This window comes from Triplophysa rosa, linkage group LG25, assembly GCF_024868665.1.
Source record: "Triplophysa rosa linkage group LG25, Trosa_1v2, whole genome shotgun sequence".
Taxonomy (NCBI): Eukaryota; Metazoa; Chordata; class Actinopteri; order Cypriniformes; family Nemacheilidae; genus Triplophysa; species Triplophysa rosa.
Genome location: NC_079914.1, coordinates 15,023,715 through 15,047,253, shown reverse-complemented (window position 1 = coordinate 15,047,253; position 23,539 = coordinate 15,023,715). Strand labels below are relative to the sequence as shown.

The 23,539-nt window shown below is 40.9% G+C and overlaps 4 protein-coding genes across 5 annotated transcripts; 3 read left to right on the top strand and 1 right to left on the bottom strand.

Annotated features, from left to right (window-relative positions):
* Positions 1–62: 62 nt before the first annotated feature.
* tma7 (translation machinery associated 7 homolog) lies at positions 63–1,391 on the bottom strand. Its single transcript, XM_057325916.1, has 4 exons — positions 1,288–1,391; positions 845–900; positions 385–472; positions 63–263 (listed from the first exon to the last, which is right to left on the bottom strand). The coding sequence occupies exons 1-4, from the start codon at positions 1,301–1,303 to the stop codon at positions 229–231; spliced, it is 195 nt and encodes a 64-aa protein (XP_057181899.1). The 5' UTR covers positions 1,304–1,391; the 3' UTR covers positions 63–228.
* A 142-nt stretch (positions 1,392–1,533) lies between these two features.
* ccdc51 (coiled-coil domain containing 51) lies at positions 1,534–3,997 on the top strand. 2 transcript variants are annotated; one of them, XM_057325833.1, is made up of 4 exons: positions 1,534–1,678; positions 2,417–2,746; positions 2,831–2,995; positions 3,070–3,997. In XM_057325833.1, exons 2-4 carry the CDS (start codon positions 2,417–2,419, stop codon positions 3,847–3,849), a joined length of 1,275 nt encoding a protein of 424 aa, XP_057181816.1. In that variant the 5' UTR covers positions 1,534–1,678; the 3' UTR covers positions 3,850–3,997. The 2 variants fall into 2 exon arrangements, with proteins under 2 accessions (XP_057181816.1, XP_057181815.1); XM_057325832.1 differs by having other exon boundaries at positions 2,406–2,746.
* A 753-nt stretch (positions 3,998–4,750) lies between these two features.
* mcm2 (minichromosome maintenance complex component 2) lies at positions 4,751–10,369 on the top strand. The gene is made up of 16 exons (XM_057325789.1): positions 4,751–4,827; positions 5,639–5,829; positions 5,931–6,097; positions 6,179–6,451; positions 6,527–6,746; positions 6,844–7,051; positions 7,141–7,275; positions 7,515–7,706; positions 7,793–7,886; positions 8,093–8,343; positions 8,635–8,761; positions 8,907–9,019; positions 9,099–9,341; positions 9,440–9,622; positions 9,709–9,864; positions 9,948–10,369. The coding sequence occupies exons 1-16, from the start codon at positions 4,822–4,824 to the stop codon at positions 10,056–10,058; spliced, it is 2,670 nt and encodes an 889-aa protein (XP_057181772.1). The 5' UTR covers positions 4,751–4,821; the 3' UTR covers positions 10,059–10,369.
* Positions 10,370–10,928: 559 nt separating this feature from the next.
* Positions 10,929–23,349, top strand: podxl2 (podocalyxin-like 2). The gene is made up of 9 exons (XM_057326345.1): positions 10,929–11,272; positions 13,797–14,072; positions 15,686–15,856; positions 17,271–17,893; positions 18,531–18,605; positions 20,105–20,261; positions 20,498–20,559; positions 20,650–20,829; positions 21,020–23,349. Exons 1-9 carry the CDS (start codon positions 11,242–11,244, stop codon positions 21,230–21,232), a joined length of 1,788 nt encoding a protein of 595 aa, XP_057182328.1. The 5' UTR covers positions 10,929–11,241; the 3' UTR covers positions 21,233–23,349.
* Positions 23,350–23,539: the final 190 nt, after the last annotated feature.

Below are 23,539 nucleotides of genomic sequence, written 5' to 3'. Positions count from 1 at the left end.
CTGCTTTTAAAAATGTAGTGAGAGTTTCACAAAGAAGGACATTAAATCATCTCAAACCGAAATTTACACACATTACAAACTTTATTCCTGAACTTTGTCTTTACAAGAGTAATAAACTAAGAAAGAAAATGATTTGCCATTTTGTGGACCCAAATGATGTTTACACAAACTTTAATCAGACAGTGTGTTCCCAAACATGGCAAGCAAATATAAAATAAAAACACGAATTCATTTCTTCCCAGACTTCTTGATTCCACCCGAGGCTATAAAAAGAAAAACACATTTATTAAAACCAAAAGTCAAAACACTGAACCCAAGCGAATTATACATTATGATTTCAACACGGAAATGAATAATGCCCATGTATGATTCGGTTTCTCGTACCTAAAGGTCCTTTTCCAGAAGCTTTAGCTTTCAACTGTTCCAAAGCTTTCTGCTCATCCTTCTGTTTCTGTTTGTAAGCCATTTCATCCTGCAAGGAATTCATTTTAACCGATGAGTTTAAGCAGATAATGGTTAACAAGCAGACAAAAACGGGTTCACATATGAAAATTCCTTCAGGGTTCTCATAAAGTTGGTTGAAAGAACTGTCAAAGGTGGGCAGAAGAACACTGAATATTTGTTTGGTCATTTCTTAATTCCCATACTTGAATTGTGGCCATTTATAATTTGGATGACTTTGCAACTATTCTAAAATGTTAAAAATAGTAAGAATAAAGCATAATCACGTAGGTTCAAAGAGACAAACACTAATCTTAGGGCAACTGAATCTGTCCACAAACCTATAATCTCAATGTTTATATATAAACATGTTTATATGTAAACATCTCAACAGAAAACTTACATCGTCCATTTCTTTAGCTTGCTTCTTGGGAGCCTTGAGCGGTTTCTTTTTACCTCCTGTTTAACAAAATAAGCATCACTTTTACTATTCTCTGGTACCAATTAAACACTGAAATCTGAAATGTTTTGGAGACAATTTAATAAGATCAATAAATAATTTGATTCGCCATAACACAGGTGTACAAAGAACAAAGAAACATAGTGCACATTTAATTAACAAAGCTAAAGTATTACTTACCGACAAACAACTAACGTTATTTGGGTTAAAAAAACGATTTCATATTGAATATAACACCGTTAATGCAGCTTAGCATCGTGAGTATAATAAAAATAAAGATTGAAACGTTAACGTTACATCTTGATGCTGTGTAGAAATGTCTGTTTCATTATTATTTCGAAAAACCGCGACGTGACTAATGTATTAATGTACTTATTCAATTTTACCTTCTCTTCCAGACATGATGCTCGGATTATTTAGCAAACGCTTTTTTTCCGCGCTGTCAGGACCCCAGCGGTTTTCCGGCGGATGTAGTTCTCCCAGCACCTGCCTGATAGGACTGAGAGGATTCGTGATAATTATTTAAAAGAATCGGTTCGTGTTTCGTGATTCATCGCTCAACATTGTTTCCATCGATTGCGAAAGGATTCGACTGAATCGTTTGTAAAAGAACCGGCTCAGTCGTTAGGGAATCGGACAGCTGCAGCAAGTGCCTGAGTGAAATGCGTTCATACCGCAGAATGACAGTTGAAAATTAAACTGATATTTTCATTATTTTACAGTTTGTAAACATGTTACACCACTGACCGGGCAAAAAGACGAAACTACGACCTGCTGGTATGTGTTTTATTGGTTTGTCAAATAAAAATGACACTACCAAACACTAGAATTACTTACAAATAGTATTTGATTCATTCATCGGCTTAAAAATTGGTTTTATTTTTTTCTAACGATGAATTCGTGGACTTAATACACGTAAAATGAAGCCATGTCGAACACCATTTGTACTTTTAGTTTCGCTGTGTGATTCACTTTGAATGATCTTTGATGCTTTGTTTCGCAAATACTGACATTTAAACTTGTATAGAAATTTAGAAATGCGCTAAACTTGTAAAAACAATGGATTTTTACATTGGCGTGTTTTATTGTTGTCCTGACTGTATTCATTGTTTGCTTTTAGTGTTTGTTTATATGTTCTTGTACATTTAAATGCCAATCAAATGTATCTGAAAAATATAACGATAAGCGCACGATACATGCGGAAAGGTTCACGGTTATGATGGTGCCGCGATATTTGTTTTTTTTTAAATGTTAAAGGAATTCAACTTAAATTCAAGTGACAGATTTATTTCTAAACAGTTACAATTTTGTTAAAGAACCATGTGTATGTTAATAATATCTTGATACAATCACTAAATCGCTACAATACGATGGTTTTGTTTTTGTATTGCAATATGCGATGCATCGATATATCTTTACACTGCTGCAAAACATTAAAGTGTCATTGATATTATGTCATGCGTCAAATTATTTGTTACTATTTTACTAAATGTATTTATTCTAGAACACTTTCAGATGACGTGTGGAGTGAGGTTTCGAGGGAACGCTGTGTTTCCAAGCAGCTATGGCACATGTCTCTACAGACACCACATGTCCAGGTCGGTCCGGTGGAACCTGTGCAGAACGTACTGCACCCAGCAGCATAGCCCAAAAGATGAGCCCAGTCAAATGACAGCAGTGAAAGAACGCACAGCGTCTGTCTTGACGTACGCAGGAGAGTTAGGCCGCCAGTGGGGTCGGAAAACCGTTAAAGTCGTGACTGTGACTGTCAACAATTGGTGGGTGAAATACGAGGAGTTTGTCGGGCTTAATGAAGTCAGAGATGCTCAGGAACAAGTCACTGAGGTAAGCAATTGTTTCAGTTGATGTATTTTTCAAATCTCAGTATAATCTTAATCACATTTTTATCTTTATCATTTTTACTGTTAGGGGGAGAAGGCCTTCATGGTCGCCAGAGGAATCGTGCGAGAGGCTCATGGTAGCCTGGAGGCCCTGCAGGTTCGGCTGAAGGAGGTGAGGGACCGACTGGACCGTGTGTCACGAGAAGAGGCACATTACCTGGAGTTAGCCACAATGGAGCACAAGTTACTACAGGTGAGGTATTAATCGAATACTTTATTAAAGGTTGCGCACTTACGTGTTTCAAACGTGGTTGTTTGGGTATACAGGAGGAGAGGCGTCTCAGAACAGCCTATGAGAATGCAGAGGAAGGCGAGCGAGAGAAGTTCGCCCTGTTCTCCGCTGCTGTGCGCGAAAGCCATGAGAAAGAGAGGACGAGGGCCGAACGCACCAAGAATTGGTCCGTCATCGGGTCCGTGCTGGGCGCCGTTATCGGGGTGATGGGGTCTACTTACGTGAACAGGGTACGTTTGCAGGAACTCAAGAGCTTGTTGTTGGAAGCCCAGAAAGGACCGGCAAGTCTTCAGGAAGCCATGAAGGTCCAAGACAGCATGTACAAAGCCCAGCAAGATGAACTCGCCAACCTCATCAACTCACTCAGGTCGACTGTTAAAGGCAGCGTAGATGATGTGAAAGCGGTCAGGCCGGCGATCGTCCCACCGAGAGACTTCGTAGCCCAAACTGTCACATCAAGTGCCTCGGATAAAGCGATCAAAGAGATTCTTCAGCATAGCCAAAGAGCCCAAGGGCTCATGGAGAGCATCAGACCTCAGCTGGAACATCTGGAGGAGAACGTCGGGAAGGTCGAGACTGAGTTACGGGCGGTGAAGACCACCTTACAGACTCGTCCTGTGCAGAAGCCGGTCATTCAGACGCGGGACACGCAACTGTTAGTGTGCGATACGGAGGTGGTCATCCAGGGCCTCGGTCAGGCTGAGAAAAGACTGGACGCTCAGATTAGCAAGACGAGTCTGTATAGCACAGTCGTAACGTGTGCGGCGTTCGCCGTGACCGTACCGGTTTTGTATGTGATTTTGAAAGGTACTTGAAACTACATGGACGTTTACACTTTAGGGGCCAATAAACACACTAGAGAATTTAAAAGGTATAATATAACTACATTGTCTGAACTGAAATCATGCAAGTGTTGTCGTAAAAGATTAATAAAATTTCCTGTTTCATTGTTATTGAACACAATATTGTGACGTCATTGTATCTTTATTTATTCTTAAATGTGACATTTATTGTTACATTACAAATATTAGAAACTTCCAACTAGCACATTTATGCCCGGTTTCACAAACAAGGTTTAAGGTTAGTCCCAGACTAAAATGAATGTGTGACCACACATTCAGTCTTAACTGAAAATAACTTGCCCTGAATTATCTTAAAATATTTCCGTGCCATAGTCCTGGTTTAAGTTTAACCGGGCTTTAGGCTCCTCCCTGTGGCCATGTACAGAATTTGTTGCGTGTACATACTGTATACGTAATATCAGCATACAAGAATGTCAGTCTGATATTTTGATGTACTGTCATTTTTTACTAGAAATAAACTAGACATTTTCTAGATGTCAGTGTTTTTGAACTATATTAAATATTAAGTATACAACAGTTTTAGTTTATCAATCCGTGAGAGTTCATACTACAAAACACTTTAGTTTACACAGTGTCGTGATTACTAGAATATTATACTGAAATGTACTACACTTTATTATAGTAAACACTAAAGTATGCTACATTTCTTTTCAAGTGGGCATCTCGCAGAAACCCCCCGCCGCTGTGTATTTTTACAACAGTATTAAAGTGACCGGCCCATTTTAGAAGCGCAGCGAATGGCAATTCAGAGCGTTGTGACGCTTTGATCACAGAACCAATCACAGCGCTCCGACCCGCGTTGCCGTGTCACGTTCATGAGGATTTCGCGCGCTTTGTGGTCACGTGAAGCATTTCGCGCGAAAACTCTGCTCCCGGGAGAAGCCAGTCGCGAGACGAGCAGCACTGAAACGCGGACGTAAGACAATGGCGGTGAGTGGATTTATTTCATTAATTTATAGAAATAACATGTATATCAATAATAAAGGTGGAAGGCGTAACAGTCTTCATGTTTTGAAGTGTTTTAACGTTGCTATGTGTCAGCGTGATCGTAGTTGTCATGGAATTGTTTATAAGATGGATCAACCAGTTCTGTTAAACTTTGTGATATGTGAACATTATATTAAATCTCATTTTTTCATTTAATGCAGCACTTTCTGATTTGAATTCGTCATGCTGTGTCATATTTATGATTCTTTACTACTTTTAAGTAATTTCATTATAAAAATACAAAATATAAAAGTATCGGGCCTTTGTTTTTATTTACTCCAGTCAACAAAGTTTTTTGAGCTGCAAATCTTTATGAACTGTCATGTAATAGCATTTTATTTTTATCCCGTTGCATTTTTTAAATATATATATTTTTAAGTTGTCTTAAAAGTCCCACGTGGACAACTCTTTCCTTCGTTTAAACGTTGTGGCCTAGTTATAAGTTAGTTACAACATAACCTTACCAGCACATTTAAAGTGTTTTTGGCAATTTGCAGCATGTGTATGGCCATGTGTGTTTTTAATGAAGCCGGTTTTGTTTTATCATGAAATTCTCCGTGTACATTTATGTGTCTGTTTTGTGATTTTGGCATGAATGTGTATGTATTTTGACAGGAATAATACCTTAAACATTGTTGCATAAGTGCAACAGTATATGCTCTGTAACAGACTTGAAAACGTGTGTTAATGTGTGAAGGATGTGATGTCATTGTGACCTATGACATTAGAGTGACTCTTCTTTGCCCGTGAACAGGATTCATCAGAGTCATTTCACATGGCCACCAGCCCCAGTCGCGCCTCCAGACGGGGTGATCTGACCTCCAGCCCGGGCAGAGACCTGCCCCCGTTTGAGGATGAGGGTTCTGAGGGGCTTCTGGGAGAAAACATTCCCGATGAGGAGGAAGATGGAGATGGCGAGGAGCTGATCGGAGATGCGATGGAAAGGTGACATGCGTGTTTGCCTTTAGCGATCGGTTTAAATGTGCAACCACGTAGATGCTTTGTGAAAGAATGAAATGCATTTTACATTGAACTTTTGTCTTTAGAGACTACCGCCCAATCCCAGAGCTGGACCGTTATGAAGTGGAGGGTCTGGACGAAGATGAAGATCTCAGCGAGCTGTCTCCGGGCGCTCGGGCGGCGGCAGAGGAGGCCATGAGACGACGGGACAGAGTAGAGGGCATGGGACGGATTGGACGTGGACTGCTTTACGGTGGGTGCTGTGTTGTGTTAATTCTATAGAGTCATTTCTCGTGACGTAAAAACTAAAGCAGTGTGTTCCTCTGCCGCACAGACAGTGAAGATGAAGATGATGAGCGGCCCACTAAGAGACAGCGTCGTCTTGCGGAGATCGCTGCCGAAGGCATCGGGGCGGAGGGCGAAGACGAAGAGATGATCGAAAGCATTGAGAACCTGGAGGACATGAAGGGTCACACGGTCAGAGAGTGGGTGTCTATGGCCGCCCCGCGACTGGAGATCTACCACCGCTTCAAAAACTTTCTGCGCACACACGTGGACGAGCACGGACACAACGTCTTCAAGGAGCGCATTAGCGATATGTGCAAGGGTAAATGAGAACAAAGATAGTCATGACAGAAGATTGGTTTTTATGCATCTATATAATGTTCTACGGTACTTTTAGAAAATAAGGAGAGCTTGCTGGCGAACTACGAGGAGTTGGCATCCAGAGAGCACGTTCTGGCGTATTTCTTGCCGGAAGCACCTTCAGAAATGCTGAAGATCTTCGACGAGGCGGCGAGAGAAGTCGTGCTGGCCATGTACCCCAAATACGACCGAATTGCACATGAAATTCACGTCCGTATCGGAAACCTGCCGCTGGTGGAAGAACTCCGATCGCTCAGGTGTGGATTGTTGCGTTTCTGTTGTGACTATACACAACAAAAATGAGTTGTTTTTACAATTAAAATGGATTTAAATGAATTAAACCTTGTTTTTCAGGCAGCTTCACTTGAATCAGTTGATTCGCACCAGCGGGGTGGTGACCAGATGTACTGGAGTTCTGCCACAGCTGGGTATGGTGAAGTACAACTGTAACAAGTGTAACTTCATCTTGGGTCCGTTCTTCCAGTCCCAGAACCAGGAGGTGAAGCCGGGCTCCTGTCCTGAGTGTCAGTCCCTCGGCCCGTTCGATATCAACATGGAACAGGTGCGTGAGAAAGATGAACCTGTGCGAGATGGCGCAAAAATGCGTAATGTGTTTTTGTTGTGGTATTAACGGATGTTCTCGCTCTTCAGACCGTGTACCAGAACTATCAGCGTATCACGATACAGGAGAGTCCGGGGAAAGTCGCTGCCGGCCGTCTGCCTCGATCTAAAGACGCCATCCTGCTTGCCGACTTGGTGGACACCTGCAAACCTGGAGATGAAATTGTGAGTTGGCACTATTTTATTAAATAAGGATTGGAATAAGGGTTGGATCTGTTGAACACAAAAGAAGATATTTTGAAGTATGTAGGACAGCAAACAGTTCTGGGGCACTTTTGACTACCATTGTATTTTTTCCTACTATGGGAGTCAATGGGGGGCAAAATCTGTCTGGTTTTAAGCATTCTTTAATACTATAATATACTTTAATAAATTAATGTTCATAATTTGGTTTTGATTATTAGGAGCTGACTGGGATCTACCACAACAATTATGATGGCTCCCTCAACATGGCCAATGGCTTCCCGGTGTTCGCCACTGTGATCATGGCCAATCACATCTCTCGTAAGGATGAGGGCGTGGCCGTGGCAGAGCTCACCGATGAAGACGTGAAAGCCATTGTGGCTCTATCCAAAGATGAGCGCATTGGGGAAAGAGTGAGTGATGGTCACACAAAATAGCTTTATTGTAATGAGACAACTCTGTAAAACCTACAGTTTACACGTTTTTTCTTCTGCTGTAGATTTTTGCCAGTATTGGTCCATCCATCTACGGGCATGAGGACATTAAACGTGGTCTGGCTCTTGCTTTGTTTGGCGGCGAGCCCAAGAATCCAGGTACTGAACACTAACATCGTCGTGCCTGCTGCACACTAGGGAGCCACAGAGATGACGTATTTTTGTATGCATAACCCGTAAGCGAGTGCATTTGGAATAGCATAGGACTTCTGGTTCCTACAAAAATACGTCATCTCTGAGCCTCTCCATTAAAAGTGCAGAAATGCAGTATAGTCTGAGTTGTGTTTCTCTGGTGCCCTTTACAGGTGGAAAGCACAAAGTGCGTGGAGACATCAACATGCTCCTGTGTGGAGATCCGGGCACAGCGAAGTCTCAGTTCCTGAAGTACATAGAGAAGGTGGCGAGCCGGGCGGTCTTCACCACGGGTCAGGGCGCATCTGCCGTGGGTCTGACCGCTTACGTGCAGCGTCATCCGGTGAGCAGAGAGTGGACGCTGGAGGCTGGAGCTCTGGTCCTGGCGGACAAAGGAGTGTGTCTCATCGATGAGTTTGATAAGGTTAGAGAATCTCAGACCATTGCAGAATACAAATTACTAGACAGTGTGACGTATGTTATGTGCTTGAAATTTGTAGCATCCATTCCAATGTTCATAATATTGAATATTTTGATAATTAAAATATTGTTTTTACTTAATGTAGACTTTCATTGTGTTTCTAGTGTAGTGATGCATCAAAATGATTAGCTTTATGCCAAAATCCTGTTTCTCATTTCTCTCACTAAAATCAATACTATGTATGTAGAAGTGTGCATCAATCATCTCTTAATGGAAAGTTGTTTTCTTCTGTAGATGAATGACCAGGACAGGACTAGCATCCATGAGGCCATGGAGCAGCAGAGTATCTCTATTTCTAAAGCTGGGATAGTCACATCATTGCAGGCTCGCTGTACCATCATCGCCGCTGCCAATCCTATCGGTGCGTCCTGATAGCAGTGACAACAACATTTAAATAAAATTCACAAAATGAGCTTTGTCACTTGAGGAGTTGTGCATCCTAAAATGTTCATTTAGGTCGACTTATTTTTTGCGGCAGTATGTTTAATTTAACCTTTTCCCCAAAGGTGGACGATACGACCCGTCCCTCACGTTCTCTGAAAACGTGGACCTGACCGAGCCCATCATTTCTCGATTTGATGTTTTGTGCGTCGTGAGAGACACTGTGGATCCTGTGCAGGTCAGTCCGTCTTTGCCGAACACCTGCCAATATTCGTAGGTTTTGGTCGGTTGCGTTAACCAGAAATCTTCGCGTGTAGGATGAGATGCTGGCGCGCTTCGTGGTGGGCAGTCACATCAAACATCACCCGAGCAACAAAGAAGGGGGCATGGCCGGTCTGGAGGAAGTAGTGCTTCCCAACACGTCGGATGTCCCGCCCATTCCTCAAGAGCTGCTCAGGAAGTACATCATGTACTCCAAAGAACGCGTGCGGCCCAAACTCAATCAGATGGACCAGGACAAGGTGGCCCGAATTTACAGTGACCTTCGAAAAGAGTCCATGGTGAGAATTAGCAAATTTTGGCTCGGTCGGCACTGAGGTGTCTGTAGCATTTATTTTGTTGTAGTTTAATGTTAGTCACGTTATGCGTTTGCTCTCAGGCCACAGGCAGTATCCCAATTACCGTGCGTCACATAGAGTCCATGATCCGCATGGCGGAGGCACACGCTCGCATGCACCTGCGGGACTATGTGCAGGAGGATGACGTCAACATGGCCATCCGTGTGATGCTGGAGAGTTTCATCGACACGCAGAAGTTTAGTGTAATGAGGAGTATGAGAAAAGTGAGTGGATGGAGATGGTCATGTGGGTTCATGAATTCAGAGAATCCGAGTTTGTTTGCTTACCAACTCTGTTCGTAAATCCCCAGACGTTTGCACGGTATCTGGCGTTCAGGCGGGACAACAATGAGCTGCTGCTGTTCATCTTGAAGCAGCTGATTTCAGAGCAGGTCGCGTACCAGCGCAACCGTTACGGAGCGCAGCAGGACACCATTGAGATTGCTGAGAAGGACCTAGTGGACAAGGTAAGAGATGGCGGTGTTTTCAATCAGAACGTCTGGAGACCGGTTGTTGCGTATGAATTGTAATAATCCTTGTTTCTTTTCAGGCCCGACAGATTAACATCCACAGCCTATCCACGTTTTACGACAGCGAGCTGTTCCGCTCCAACAAATTCTCCCATGACGCCAAGAAAAAGCTCATCGTTCAGCAGTTCTAGGCCAGTGTTCATGGAATTGTTTGCAAACCCAAGAAGTTGTCTAGAATCTCCTAGACTTGTATATAATGACAAGATGATGTTATTGGACCAGTTCTGACAGGAATTGAGTTGGTTTGACCATTCATGAACTTAATACCGTAGTCTTTACGGTTGTAGTGGTCTACTGTCGTATTGCCTGCTTAAAGTCACTTGACAAGACATGGTTCTTGAACTTTCTCCGGTGTTTGAATGCAGTCGTCTGCATTATTTAGATGTTGTAAAAAATCTATTTTGTAATATTTTTGTTCTGAATAATAAACTAAAGCTTGTGTATGTAATGGGGGGTTTGTTGATCTGTTTGCAGCAAAAAAAGACAACACAGTAGCTATAATTGCATTTTTGCGTATGATCCAATGACCCTAAGGAACATTAACTAAAAATTAACGTTTTATTATAGTAACAGTTTATCTTAGCATCCATGTTTTTAGTGGATTGATTGATTATTGTACAATTTCACTGCAAACATAGTTTACTCTAGTTAAACCATAATCATTTACGTTAAAGAGGACCACAAAAAAACATGCAAAACATGAAGATTTTAGACTGTGACATTATGAATTTAAATTAAAATGTGAAAAAATTCATATATTTTCAAGAGGGAAAACCCCAGAAAAAAATCTGACCTATTTAAGATGATTTTGACATTTTATGGCACTTACGAAAAATGTTCCCAACAGCATTTTTATAACCCCCCTTTTTTTTGCTTGATCTTGCTTAATTACTTTGTATCCCTGTTAACCAGATAAACGTCGTACAGACAGCGTTTTTTGACGTCGCTAGAAGGGCGCTCATAAGGAGCGATCTGATCTGATACCCGGCGGTATTTAGGACCTCGGGTCGCTGCAGTCACTGCGCCAGGAATCAAAGCCTCCAAAATCCTCAATATTTCACTGCAAATGCCTCGACTGCAGCCGAAACTGTGCTTTAGTTCTTCACCTTCACATCTTCTGCGTTTTCTCGTGTATTTTTTTTACAGCCTAGGCTATGAATCGCCCTTTGGTTTTGTTTTATTCCGATGATTGATTTGTGTTACTGCGTCTTTTGTCGCTCGCGCATTGAGGTCAGTAAGTCACATATGATGCGCGTGTGAGCCGACATACGCACGCGATTATTTCACGCTGCGATCATCTGTAAAGCTTCAAACATGTCCGTGTATTCACACTGGCTCGTGTTCGGTGAGTTCGGCAGTTTTTCTTTGTGTCGGTGTCTTCATTGTTACGCATTTTCAGTTTATAGAAGCTGAATAACAACACAATTGTATTCTTTTAAAATGCGTTATATTAAAAATAAAACGCGCGTTTAAAATATTGCATAATAAGAGTTTGTGACAGAATATTCATTTTGTAATCCGTCTGTAATAAAATAACGTTATAATAATGTTGTAATCTTTAAAATATTTGATTTAAAATACAAACTATATCGCACTGATCGCAAGCATTAATATCGTATTTCAGACAGGGTGAAAAATGCATTCAGTGATTTTCTGCTCAGATTGTTTGCGGTGTGATTTGTGACATGTGAAGTGAATGAATTGCCCGATCACGCAGATCGATCAAATATATTTTTGTTTGTGTTGTATTAGTTGGGGAGCAGCACACGCCCCTTTTTTTTCTTCCTGAGATGTGATGTGTCACATCCACACACATTCACCGTCATGAATGAATTGAGATCATGTGCACCTGTTATGTGAACCCTGCGTGTGTGTGCGTGATCCGCCGGGTGTGTGCGCGCGTGACAGATTGTGCGGGTCACTGTTGTGCCCAGACAGAATGTCGAGCAGACGCAACAATGACGGGTCAGATTTGTTTTCTCTTATTATAGCCGCACATATGCACAGTTCAAGACATTCTATATAAAAACTGTAAATACGTTATTTTACATGCATGCTATTATGTTTTTGCACGTCATACTATGAAAATACATTGTTTTTTGTTATTGTTTTCCATGGGAATACAATGGCAAAGTTAGAAAAATAATCATGGTTTTGGCAGATTGATTGAAATTTGTAACTACAAATATTGTTGTTAACGTATTACTGCATTATACAAATGGTGAATCGCCAAAAGCATGTCTCCTGCACATTTTATAAGAAGATTCGTTTTTGTAAGTGATGCATCAAAGTGCACGCAAAGCACATTGAAGTACATGAAATACGAATGTTACCAGTATCACGGTATTACCATCTGATGTCCTCATTTGACCGTAACACCAGTACTGATGGCCTCTGAGCCGGGCACTGCAGGCCTTCTGCCAACCTGAAGTCTATAAATCTGACCCGTGTGCCATCTCCACCCTCCCGCACTGCTGCAAAATGAGTTGGCACGGTTCAGACACCCACTGAGGGCAGACGAAAGAAGCGTTTACCTTACAGTTGAGCTGTCTGGACGCGGGCTGATGCTTTGAGTTGTGGTTTAATCTTCAGTGAGCACAAGAATAGACGCAAAGATGTTTATGCAGATTGAATCGATTTAATTAAGCAGAAGTAAAAGTCAGCTTTGTTATTTATGCAAAATGTAATTCCTCAAACTTTCTCAAGTTCAGAAAAGTCAAATGTCGGTTCAGAACCTTTTTCATCTTGCAAATCTTGAAAAATGTGGCCATTTCTGTCCTTTAATATTTGGCGAAACTAACCTTTAATCTTCATTTCATTTGGTTTGCCCGAAACTCCCATACAGAGTTCGCTGCCGCAGAGCCGTTTAAAGCGAGAGATTAGCTTTTGTGATGAATGTGCCGTCAAACCCGTGTCAAGTTTAGGAGCATCTGGGGCAGAAAGCCAAGCCGTGTCCTCTGAGATAGACGATTGACCGTCAGCGAATTCACTTCTCTGCTGCCGCACTCCACCAAGGCCAAATGAGATGAAAATGAACAAGCTGAGATGAGGCTTTCAGAGGACACAAATTCAACTTCTAGGGTGCAAAACCCTTTCCCTTTGAAGCGGGATGTTCTCTGTTTTTGACCGACTTCATTTTTGTGCAATTACAGTCTTGCTAAATATAATACAAGGGATGTCAGACTGGCAGTCTCTTTAATTAAACCGTGCCTCGCTGGAGGGCATATCCTATTAAACAGCTCCGTGAATGAACCTAAAACCATATTAGAGTTGGAGGACTGTGTAATTGGCTTCAAAACTGCATCTCGTTTCTGGTGGTTCAGATATCACCCCCGTTTGTCAGTATTTGGGTTGTCCAGTGCTCATCCTCTGGTGACCGACGGCATTGAGAAATCAAACCGGGTGATTCGAGTCAACGCTAAGCTGTCATGAATAGAAAACCATCTCCTGTTAAAGTGTTGCTATAGGTTTTTTGTTTATAATGGGAGTGGATGGTGACCCACTTTTCTCAATCTTCCAAAGGACGCAAAAGTGTCTTGAAAGGGATAGTTCTCCCAGAAATGCAAATTCTGTCGTCATTTATTCGCTCTGATACAGTTTGTGACTCTTTCTTCTGTGGAACACACAAGAAGATATTTTGAGAAATGTCTCACTGGTTTTGTGTTGATACAATGGAAGTCGACGAGGATCAATGTTGTTCGGTTACCAACGTTCTTCAAAATATCGTCTTTTGTGTTCTGAGGAAGAACGAAAGTCGAACACATTCGGAATGACGTGAGGCTGAATAAATAATGACAGAATGATCATTCTTGGGTGAACTATCCCTATAGCTTTCAAAGCCTCAAAACCAAAATCTCTCTTCAATTCAGGTTCTCTTCTCCTGGTTCTGGTTCCTTCTGAGGTTCTGACTGCTGGGCCAGTGCTTCTCCCCAGTCCTCTCCAGTCTCACGGGCCGGTTCTGGATGTTCCCGTTGGCTTCGAGGAGCATGACGAGGTCTCTCGGAAGCCTGGAGCGATGGAGAGCTCTCACGAGAGCTCCGGGTTCTTCAACGAGGACAGCGAGGACACCAAGAGCGTCCAGCCGATCAAGAGATGGGAAACACAGACAGAGAATAAAGAAGGTTCAGACGCGGATGCCATGAGCGGTGGGTGAACTTAAAATACGAAATTCTCAAGTGAACTGGTTTGTCCTGCTCTTTCTTTGTCACTCTCTATCGCCATCTCTGTTTGAAACGTAAAACGGCAGGTTACTTTACGAGGTTGATGTCAAATCTTCATCTATATCTTAATAGATCTTATGCATGGGTCAGTGTCTGGTATGAAGGTTTGCACGAATGGTCTCGGCAGTCGTTTACCCTGCAAAAATGTTCTTGATTGTCAGAACAGCAGTTCGACGTGTAAAGTGGTGTGAATAACAGCCTTTAAGCGCTTGCGTGCGTCATCTCCTCGACACCTGCCGTCTCCCCCCCGTGTTTTAGCGCTGTTTCGTTGATGAGCGTTCTGAATGCTTAAAGCGTTTTGTGGACGTGTCTACTGTCCGTTCTTTAGTTGTGGATGTGTATGGCAGCAGTATGCACTTTGTGGATAAAATATAACAGCACACACTTCAGACTCTCTTTAGACAACAACGCCTGGGAATTCTTGTGCCCAAAAACAGCTCGTATTTTTCGATCACCTGCTAACAGTGAATCCACTGCAGTGCCCTTTTGTGTTTATATAAGAATGAGAGAAGAGCAGAAACCCACCTGTCTGTCTGTCAACCTGTCTGTCTCTCCATCTACCTGCCTGTCTGTTTGTCTATCTACTTGCTTCTGTCTGTCTGTTTGCAAGTATTTCTGTCTGTCCATCTACCTGTCTATCTATCTACCTGCCTGCCTGTCTATCTGTCTGTCTGTCATCTACCTGTCTATCTATCTCCCTACCTGCCTGCCTGTCTATCTGTCTGTCTGTCCATCTACCTGTTTGTCTGTCTGGTTGTTTGTCTACCTACCTGTCTGTCTCTCTGTCCAGCTGCTTGTCTGTCTGTCCATCTACATGTCTGTCTGTCTGTCTGGTTGTTTGTCTACCTACCTACCTATGTATCTATCTGTCTGTCTGTCTGTCTGTCTATTTACCTGTCTGTCTGTTCATCTACCTACCTGTCTATATATCAGTCTGTCTGTCTGTCCATCTACCTGTCTGTCTGTCTATTTATCTATCTGTCTGTTTGTTTGTCTGTCTACCTGCCTGTCTGTCTGTATATTCACCTGCCTGTCTGTCTGTTTGAATGTCTGTCTGTATATTCACTTGTCTGTCTGTCTGTCTGTCTGTCTGTCTGTCTGTCTGTTTGCAAGTCTTTCTGTCTGTCCATCTACCTGGCTTCCTGTCTATTTGAATGTTTGTCTACCTACCTGTCTGTCTCTCTGTCTAGTTCGTCTGTGTATGTATCTGGGTGCTTGTTTATCTACCTTTCTGTCTGTCTGTCTGTCTGTCTATCTACCCGCCTGTTTGTCTGTGTATGTGTCTGTGTATTTATCTATCCACCTGTCTGCCTTTCTGCCTCTTTGTTTATCCGTCTGTCTTCATGCCTCCTTGTCTCTTTTAGTGTTTCTCAGTGTGAGTGACCTGACACTTTTTGTCTCCAGACAGTTTCACTTCAGTAATTGCATGAAGACAAATAATGTTCCTGGGGGGCCAGAACAGTTCTTCTGGATCGCAGTACTCGGGAATGTTGTAACTTGTGTTTTATTGGGTGCATTTGTTTGGTTCTTGTCCTCAGAGCGCTGTCTGTTGCCCAAGAAGGTGGGGCCGTGTCGTGGGGATTTCACTCGCTGGCACTTCAACCCCGGCGCTAACATGTGCATGAAGTTCACGTTTGGAGGGTGTAAAGAAAATGGCAATAACTTCCTGTCGCTGGAGGAGTGTGTTAAAGCTTGTCACCCAGACTCCGGTACGCACTTATATCTAATGACATCCATCTTACGCTCACTGCTTTTGTAAAGTGTAGATATATCCACTCCCTCCTGCTGACGGTAGACAATAGTGTGTGTGTGTGTGTGCGCGCGCGTGTGTGTGTGTGTGTGTGTGTGTGCGCGTGCGTGTGCGTGCGTGCGTGCGTGTGTGCGTGTGTGTGAATAATCAGCCTGTGATAAAGAGATCTCTGCTCGCTGATGTGTGTGTGTGTGTCACAGGTGCAGTACTGCAGTGCAGCTGCTAAAATTCACTGTACTCAACATACTGCATCTACCACAATCAAAACATTGTACTCACATCTGATACAACTACAACACATCCTACTATAGTAATGACAAACTGACTATCTGTCTGTCTCTCTCTCTCTCTCTTTCAATCTCTGTCCTCATGACTGTTTTTTCATTTGTCTGTTTTACTCGCCCTATCTGCAGAGCTGGGTAGATTACTTATAAATTGTATTCAGTTACTGATTACAGATTACATGACAAAATTTGTAGTTAGTAACGTAATCTCTTAGGTTACACATTTTTGGTAACGTAATTGGACTACTTTTGGATTACATTATATTACTTTTGGTTTAAAGGGACAGTTCACCCAAAAACGAAAATTCTGTCATCATTTACTCACCTTCGAGTTGTTCCAAATCTGGATATATTTCTTTGTTCTGATGAACACAGAGAAAGATATTTGGAAGAATGCTTATAACAGACAGATTTTGCCCCCCATTGACTCCCATAGTAGAAAAAAATACAATGGTAGTCAAAAGTGCCCCAGAACTGTTTGCTGTCCTACATTCTTCAAAATGTCTTCTTTTGTGTTCAACAGAACAAAAAAAAGATAAAGTAATTTTTCCTACTATGGGAGTCAATGGGGGGCAAAATCTTTTTGGTTATAAGCATTCTTCCAAATATCTTTCTCTGTGTTCATCAGAACAAATACATTTATACAGATTTGGAACAACTCGAAGGTGAGTAAATGATGACAGAATTTTCGTTTTTGGGTGAAGTATCCCTTTAAATCTTATTTGATGTTACATACTGTATATTCAAGCAGGATCATTTTGTACTACAACAAGGAAAAATATTCCATTCTTTATCACCAACAAGAGCATCAACATCTTTCTAAAGTACAATATGGACAAAATACTAACACTCATATAACTTGTTGTTAGTGTTTACTGATAGTAACACTGAATAGTTTTCCCCTTAAAAATGAAAGGGTGTCTATTAGGGGTGTGACAAGATCTCGTGCCGCAAGATTAAAATATGACAAGATTTCTTGTTCTTATGCTATGTAATACATGAATTATATTATGCTGTGCTTCTCTCTATACTAAACTAAACTTTACTGTCATGCTCAACTGTTCTCACACGTCTTGTTTTTTTTATCAGAATACAGTCCCTCATCCCCAGAACCCACATCTTCCGCCCTCCCTCTGATCAACACATCCTCATTATTCGTCCCCACGCCGGAGGCCATGAAGTTGGAGAGTGAAACAGAATCTAGCGGCTTCCCACTTCACCTCTCCCCCGGCTTGACACCTTCACCTGCCGCTGACCACGCCCACTCCACAGACACACCCCCCGCCCTTGATCTCACCCATCAGGTCACAGGGGGCTCTGACACACCTCTCACGTCTGAGGACCCGTTCGATGACGAGAGCAGCCGCACGGTCACTCAATCACCCACGGCTCCTGAAGTCGGGCTCATGCCTAGCCGAGGGCCGCTACAGCCCGATGAGAGGCACCGCGACGATTCTGAGGAAGATGAAGAGACGGTGGTGTTTCCCACCGAGCCGAATGAAGACGACGATGAATGGCGATATCTCACGACCGGCCCCTCGTCCTACCCTGCTTCTGATATGCCACCTGTGGTGTTCACTGAGACGTCCTGGCAGGGAGCTCCGCCCACCACAACTGAGGACGAGGGAGGGGCGGAGCTTCGTCACGGCGGTACCGAATTTTTAACAGAAACCGAGCTTCGTGACTCAGAAGTGTCCCAGGAGGCCGAGCAGGTGTGTCAGATGATGTTCATTGCTCAAAGCAGAATAATTTGTGAATAATTTTATTTGATTGTTTCGTATTGGCATGTTCGTATAGGACGTTAAGATACACGTATGTTTATCTGCATTTTACAATATGCAGTTAAAATATTTATTTAAAAAGGTTATAAAGGTCAACTTTTCTAGAAAAATTATTTTGATTTGTATTTAGTTATATCGTAAATTTAGTCATTTTTTATGTAGTAAAAATGTGTATATAGTGCATTTTTTTAAATATAGTAAATAAAAAGAAAAATGTTGTATGTAAAAAAAGGAAAATGTATGTGTTATGGATTGTGTCATATTTATTTATTTAATGTTTGATATAGTAACATTTTATACATTAAAAAATATATTTTTTGTCATTTATTTTATATTGGATTATATACAGTATAAAATTCGTTTTTTTACAGTAACATTTAATTCAATAAAAAATAAAATAATGAAATCTCAAACTTTTCTTGAAATGTTTCATGATTATGTCAATGATTTTGTATTGTGATGCAGTTATTGATTTATTCTCAGGCAGGTTGTAAATTAGAATTGATGTAAAACGCATGGAGTCTGTCTAATATAATGACCTCTAAACCTCGTCTCTGGTCTCGTTCAGGTGATTTGTGTGGACTGGAGTAACCTCGCAGGAAAAGGTTACGTCATCCTCACCATGACCGACAACTTTGACTGTGTAAGTGCTTTTCTTTAAGTATTTCTGATCGAATACCAGCATATTAATATGAGTGGTTTTGAAATATGTGCCTTTCTCTAGTCTAGTATATCAAATGAACTTTTCCCAGCATGCAGAGAAAGTGTAGAAATGCGGTATTGAATTGTGAGTGGGGACTGAAGGTGTGTGTTGTGTTGAGATCTGCTGAATTGTGCAGGTTCAGATGCGTCACAGAAACTTGCTGACTGCTCAGCACCGCCAGAGCATTTGTCTTATTATCAGCCCATGCGCCTCACTTTTGCCCTTCAGAGTTAAGAAAAAAGATCTGATTCTTAGTTACATTCACTGTTAGTGGCACTGCAGAAAAACACACACACACAGGCTTTTTATAGCTCCAGAGATTTGTTTTCTGTTGTCTTATTTTAAAGGTACAGTTTATGCAAAAATACAAATCCTTTCAAACATTTCTTTCGTCCTTGGGATTGAAAGTGGATGGGGACTGGGGCTGTTCAGATATTAAAATAAAAGTACTTCCTGTACAGGCAAACCTGGCATGACATGTTGAATACATTAACATTTTATTGATACTTTTATTGTGAATTGTAGTCATTAGCATCCCCAGTCCCCATTAACCTTCATTCTTTTGTGATAAGAGCACAGCGCTATAATAATGTGAACGGCGTAGTTCATGCGGTGTGGGATTTGGAATATGATGAGAAGTGTGAGCCTTCGAGAAACATCAGGAGCGTCTTCATTTGTTTTTCATTCAGTTTTACTGCATCATTTCTCGTTGAATGAACGTGTCTCTCCACCCTCTGTCAGGCACACATTGTCAATAACATGCCCAGCAGGCCAGTTGTCTGTTGCCATGGTAACACAAAAATGTCATGTAAGGTACGGTACAATCACGGGGAGATTTTATTTGGAGCAGAACTGCAGAGCCATTGATCAGACACAACAACACAGACCTCTCACTCTCTCTCCCTCTATTTTTTACTTTTCAATTATAAATTATTTATTATTTTTTAAATATATAAAATGTGTGCGATTTATTTGTAATTTGAAATATTTTTATTTATTTAATTTTTTAATGCTCTGTTTAATATTACATATTTTATATATACTTATTTTTTCATAAAACATTTGCAAAAATTAATTAAAAAAACATTGACAACTTTGACAAAGGGTTTAATTATTGAAAAAATGCAGAGAAATTAGTTTTCGGTCCATCAGCGATGATATTACAGCGTAATATATTTTAATATTTCTATTCTTTTTCAATTGCAATGAACCTATTTAAACTGAGGATGAAAGTCATAATCTTAAAACGGTTGCAACATTTTAACCATCTGTTGACTCTTGCAATAAAGTTCATGAATGACCTGGTTTGAACCTTCAGTCATTCAGGTTATCAGTCGAGATCTTTAACTCTTTACTGTTCCTCAAAACCCTCTGATATCTTTATGAAATCTGGTCTCTTTTGTTGATGTGTTTTAACATGACTCTGTGTGTGTTTGCAGGATGAGTTTCGTATGGAGAATGGAGACAGACTCCTGGAGATGCTGGAAAACACTTTCTCCAGGAAGATGAACATCCCGCAGGGGTCCTGGCTTATCTTCCTCAGCAAACCCACTCAACAGGACCACCAGCTCCTCATGACACTCGCCAGCGAGCAGGGTAACAAACGCACATGATTGTGAAGTTTTTTCAAAACAATGAACAGTTATTATTACTGCAGCGTGGACAAACGTGTATGTTCATACCAAACTAAACCTACTAAACTTCAATGTGAAAAATATTAGAATTTTTTACATATTGATCTCGTGATATTTTTTAAACTAAAACTACGCTATCACATTGCTCTTGAATAATTTCAGGCTTGTTTTCTCGATTATAATGTATTTTTACTCTAGAAATTATCGCACCAAAAGAGGTTGTGTCAATGCTGGGAGAAATCAGAAGAGGTTTGTATGAGGTGAGATACTTAAAACACTTAAAAAAAGCATCTTCAGTATAATAAATGTAGTGAGAAGTTTATGCCCAAAAATAATGTTTTGATTCTCAGATTGGCATCCAGAATTATTCCACGGTAAACACGTGCCACTCGAGACCCAGTCAAACCCGCAGCGACTACGGCAAACTGTTTGTAGTTCTGGTGATCATCGGCTCAATCTGTGTCCTCATCATCGCTTCTGGAATCATCTATATCTGCTGGCAGCGCCGTTTACCCAAACTCAAGAACATGGTACGTCTATCCATCTACAATCTGTAACTTTTTTTGATTAAAAATGAGCAAAGATCAGTTATTGCAGCTTTAAATTACTTTTGATGAACCTTTCGCTTTTATCACTGATGATTTGGAACAAGATGTATTTACCATTTCTCTTGTTTCGTCTTTGTGTGCATCTGTGTTGGTTTGTGTTCCATCTTGTAAGTCGCGTGGTGAAGAGCTTCACTTCGTGGAGAACGGCTGCCACGACAACCCCACGCTGGACGTCACCAGCGACAACCAATTAGAGACGCAGGAGAAGAAACACAGTGCCAATGGAGTGACGGCGGGCGGGGAAGCGGGAAGCGGCTGGCAGGTGCTGGTCAACAAGCCCGGAAAAGAGGAGGAAGACAACCAGGAGGAAGACACGCACCTTTAATCAGGAAAACTGTCGGCGTTGAGAAGCAGCGTTGCGTTTGAGACTATGAAGGCACAAGAGGTTTTCAAGCTTTTTCGAAACATCCGCTGTATAACATGTGACGTGTTTTGGCTTGTACGACATTTTACTTTATCTGCATTTATGACGATGAAATTCAGTTGGACTGACGTGCTTTGAAACGCGACTTCTGAGGCCGGGAACAAATCATTAGGATTTATTTCAATTGAATGTGTCAAACAATCGTTTTAGAATTTTGAATTGGTTTGAATATCTCAGATGTTTGGTCTGAGGAAAAAATGCACTGTTATATGAAAATATTTGCAAAAAATGAACATTCTGTCATGCCATTCGTATCCAGAATTACATTCCCAGATAGAATATGTACGTCTGTAAGATGTCTGCTAAAGATCTGGAAAACGTCTGCTTTGTAAAAACGTCTGATAAATGTCTTAGAAAGAGCAGTTTTACATCTGCTAAAGATCTGTAGGTCTGGAAAACGTCTGCTTTGTAAAAACGTCTGATAAACGTCTTAGAAAGAGCATTTTTACGTCTGCTAAAGATCTGTAGGTCTGGAAAACGTCTGCTTTGTAAAAACGTCTGATAAATGTCTTAGAAAGAGCAGTTTTACGTCTGCTAAAGATCTGTAGGTCTGGAAAACGTCTGCTTTGTAAAAACGTCTGATAAATGTCTTAGAAAGTGCAGTTTTACGTCTGCTAAAGATCTGTAGGTCTGGAAAACATCTGCTTTGTAAAAACGTCTGATGAATGTCTTAGAAAGAGCAGTTTTACGTCTGCTAAAGATCTGTAGGTCTGGAAAACATCTGCTTTGTAAAAACGTCTGATGAATGTCTTAGAAAGAGCAGTTTTAAGATACATTCTAAATCATAAACATCTTACAGACATCTTCTAGAGACATCTCAGAGACGTATTGCAGATGTAAATGCAGACATCTCCCAGATGTATGTGTGCTATCAGGGCTAACAAAAATAAAGAACTGAGAAATACACATGATCGCTTGAATGAATTTTAGGTCAGCATCGGTTATTTTTTTCGCTCTTGCGTGCTGAAACAACACGAGTAAATTACAGAATTTTCATTTTTTGCCTAAACATAAACACTAGTACTTGACAAAAATGATTGTATGAAGGGATTTTTGTTGAAGGTTTGGACAGTGTATTCTAACAATACACTTTAAACTTAATTTCATTTATTTCACTGCAAATTGCATATTGCGTTTTACATGCTGAATGCTGAATGGACGTCCTGCCTCGCTACGTCATCGTGTATGGGAATGGCTCTGCGCTGGATTAATGTTGCTCTTTAAGGTTTATATATCGCACATTTATTGTTTTGAAGCACTAACGGCCCCCATCCTATTCAATAACTGCATCTCTTTGACTCTTGCAGGTTATCAATGTTTAGTTCAAAACATTGTGTTCAATTGCCAAAAAAGTACTGTGCTTAAAACTTGACGGAAATTCCTCTCGGAATCTGAACTTTATTTTACAAGGTGGCTAATTCATATAAATCGTACGATTGTTAGATAAAATAAGCAATAATGAAGCCCCGCCCCTAAACCTAACTATCACTCGCATGATTCGTACGAATCGTTTATACGTATTGGCCGCCTCCTAAAATATGGAATTGCCATGAGTCTAGCTGATCGGAATACATTTTTATGTTTATAGCGATGCTCTTGTAACCAATGTATTCCCTTGGTTAAAAAAACAGTAAAAAGTAAAAAAAAAAACTTCTGGTTTCACTAAGATGTGCATGAAACACTGTAGTATATAAGTCTATGCACATGCCAGGGGTCGACTGAATACACACGTTTAACAAACGTTAACAGCTAATATTATTATTACTTCAAAACACTAACATATGTGCATTCTTCTGTAATAGTTTTCGTTATCAAGCCTTGACGTAGAATTCAGCGCTTCTGTTTTGTTCCCTTCAGTCTCGGTACAAGAGCTATTTGTGCATTTGCACTTTTTTGCATTTTTGATTTTGTACCTCAATTTGCTTAATGTATCTGATTGTAAGGACATCTAGCTCTCACTGTTTTCTGGCAATTTTATGTTACAATGGTCAAAAAAAATAAATGTTTTGAGAAGTCTTGCCCATTTTTTATGCAATTTTTTTAAACGCTGGTTCAAACAAATTGTGTTAAACGATTTTTACTGTGCGATTAAGTTAATCTATAAAAACAAGTTTTATATTTTAAAGTCACGAAAATTTCATAAATTGAAGCTTTTGGTTAAAGCATACATTTTATTTACATAGGAGTACATTTTAATCTAAACTGATT

Bases quoted from the DNA above. Each gene is read 5' to 3' on its own strand.
- tma7 (XM_057325916.1), bottom strand. The intron at 473-844 runs GTAAGTTTTCTG...AATTCCTTGCAG, and splicing joins AAGCTAAAGAAATGGACGAT to GATGAAATGGCTTACAAACA. The intron at 264-384 runs GTACGAGAAACC...TTCTTTTTATAG, and splicing joins TTCTGGAAAAGGACCTTTAG to CCTCGGGTGGAATCAAGAAG.
- ccdc51 (XM_057325833.1), top strand. From the start codon at position 2,417: ATGACGTGTGGAGTGAGGTTTCGAGGGAACGCTGTGTTTCCAAGCAGC. The intron at 2,747-2,830 runs GTAAGCAATTGT...TTTTACTGTTAG, and splicing joins CTCAGGAACAAGTCACTGAG to GGGGAGAAGGCCTTCATGGT. The intron at 2,996-3,069 runs GTGAGGTATTAA...TTGGGTATACAG, and splicing joins TGGAGCACAAGTTACTACAG to GAGGAGAGGCGTCTCAGAAC.
- mcm2 (XM_057325789.1), top strand. The intron at 7,887-8,092 runs GTACTGAACACT...TGCCCTTTACAG, and splicing joins CGGCGAGCCCAAGAATCCAG to GTGGAAAGCACAAAGTGCGT. The intron at 9,865-9,947 runs GTAAGAGATGGC...GTTTCTTTTCAG, and splicing joins AGAAGGACCTAGTGGACAAG to GCCCGACAGATTAACATCCA.
- podxl2 (XM_057326345.1), top strand. From the start codon at position 11,242: ATGTCCGTGTATTCACACTGGCTCGTGTTCG. The intron at 20,262-20,497 runs GTAACAAACGCA...TTTTTACTCTAG, and splicing joins GACACTCGCCAGCGAGCAGG to AAATTATCGCACCAAAAGAG. The intron at 20,560-20,649 runs GTGAGATACTTA...TTTGATTCTCAG, and splicing joins TCAGAAGAGGTTTGTATGAG to ATTGGCATCCAGAATTATTC.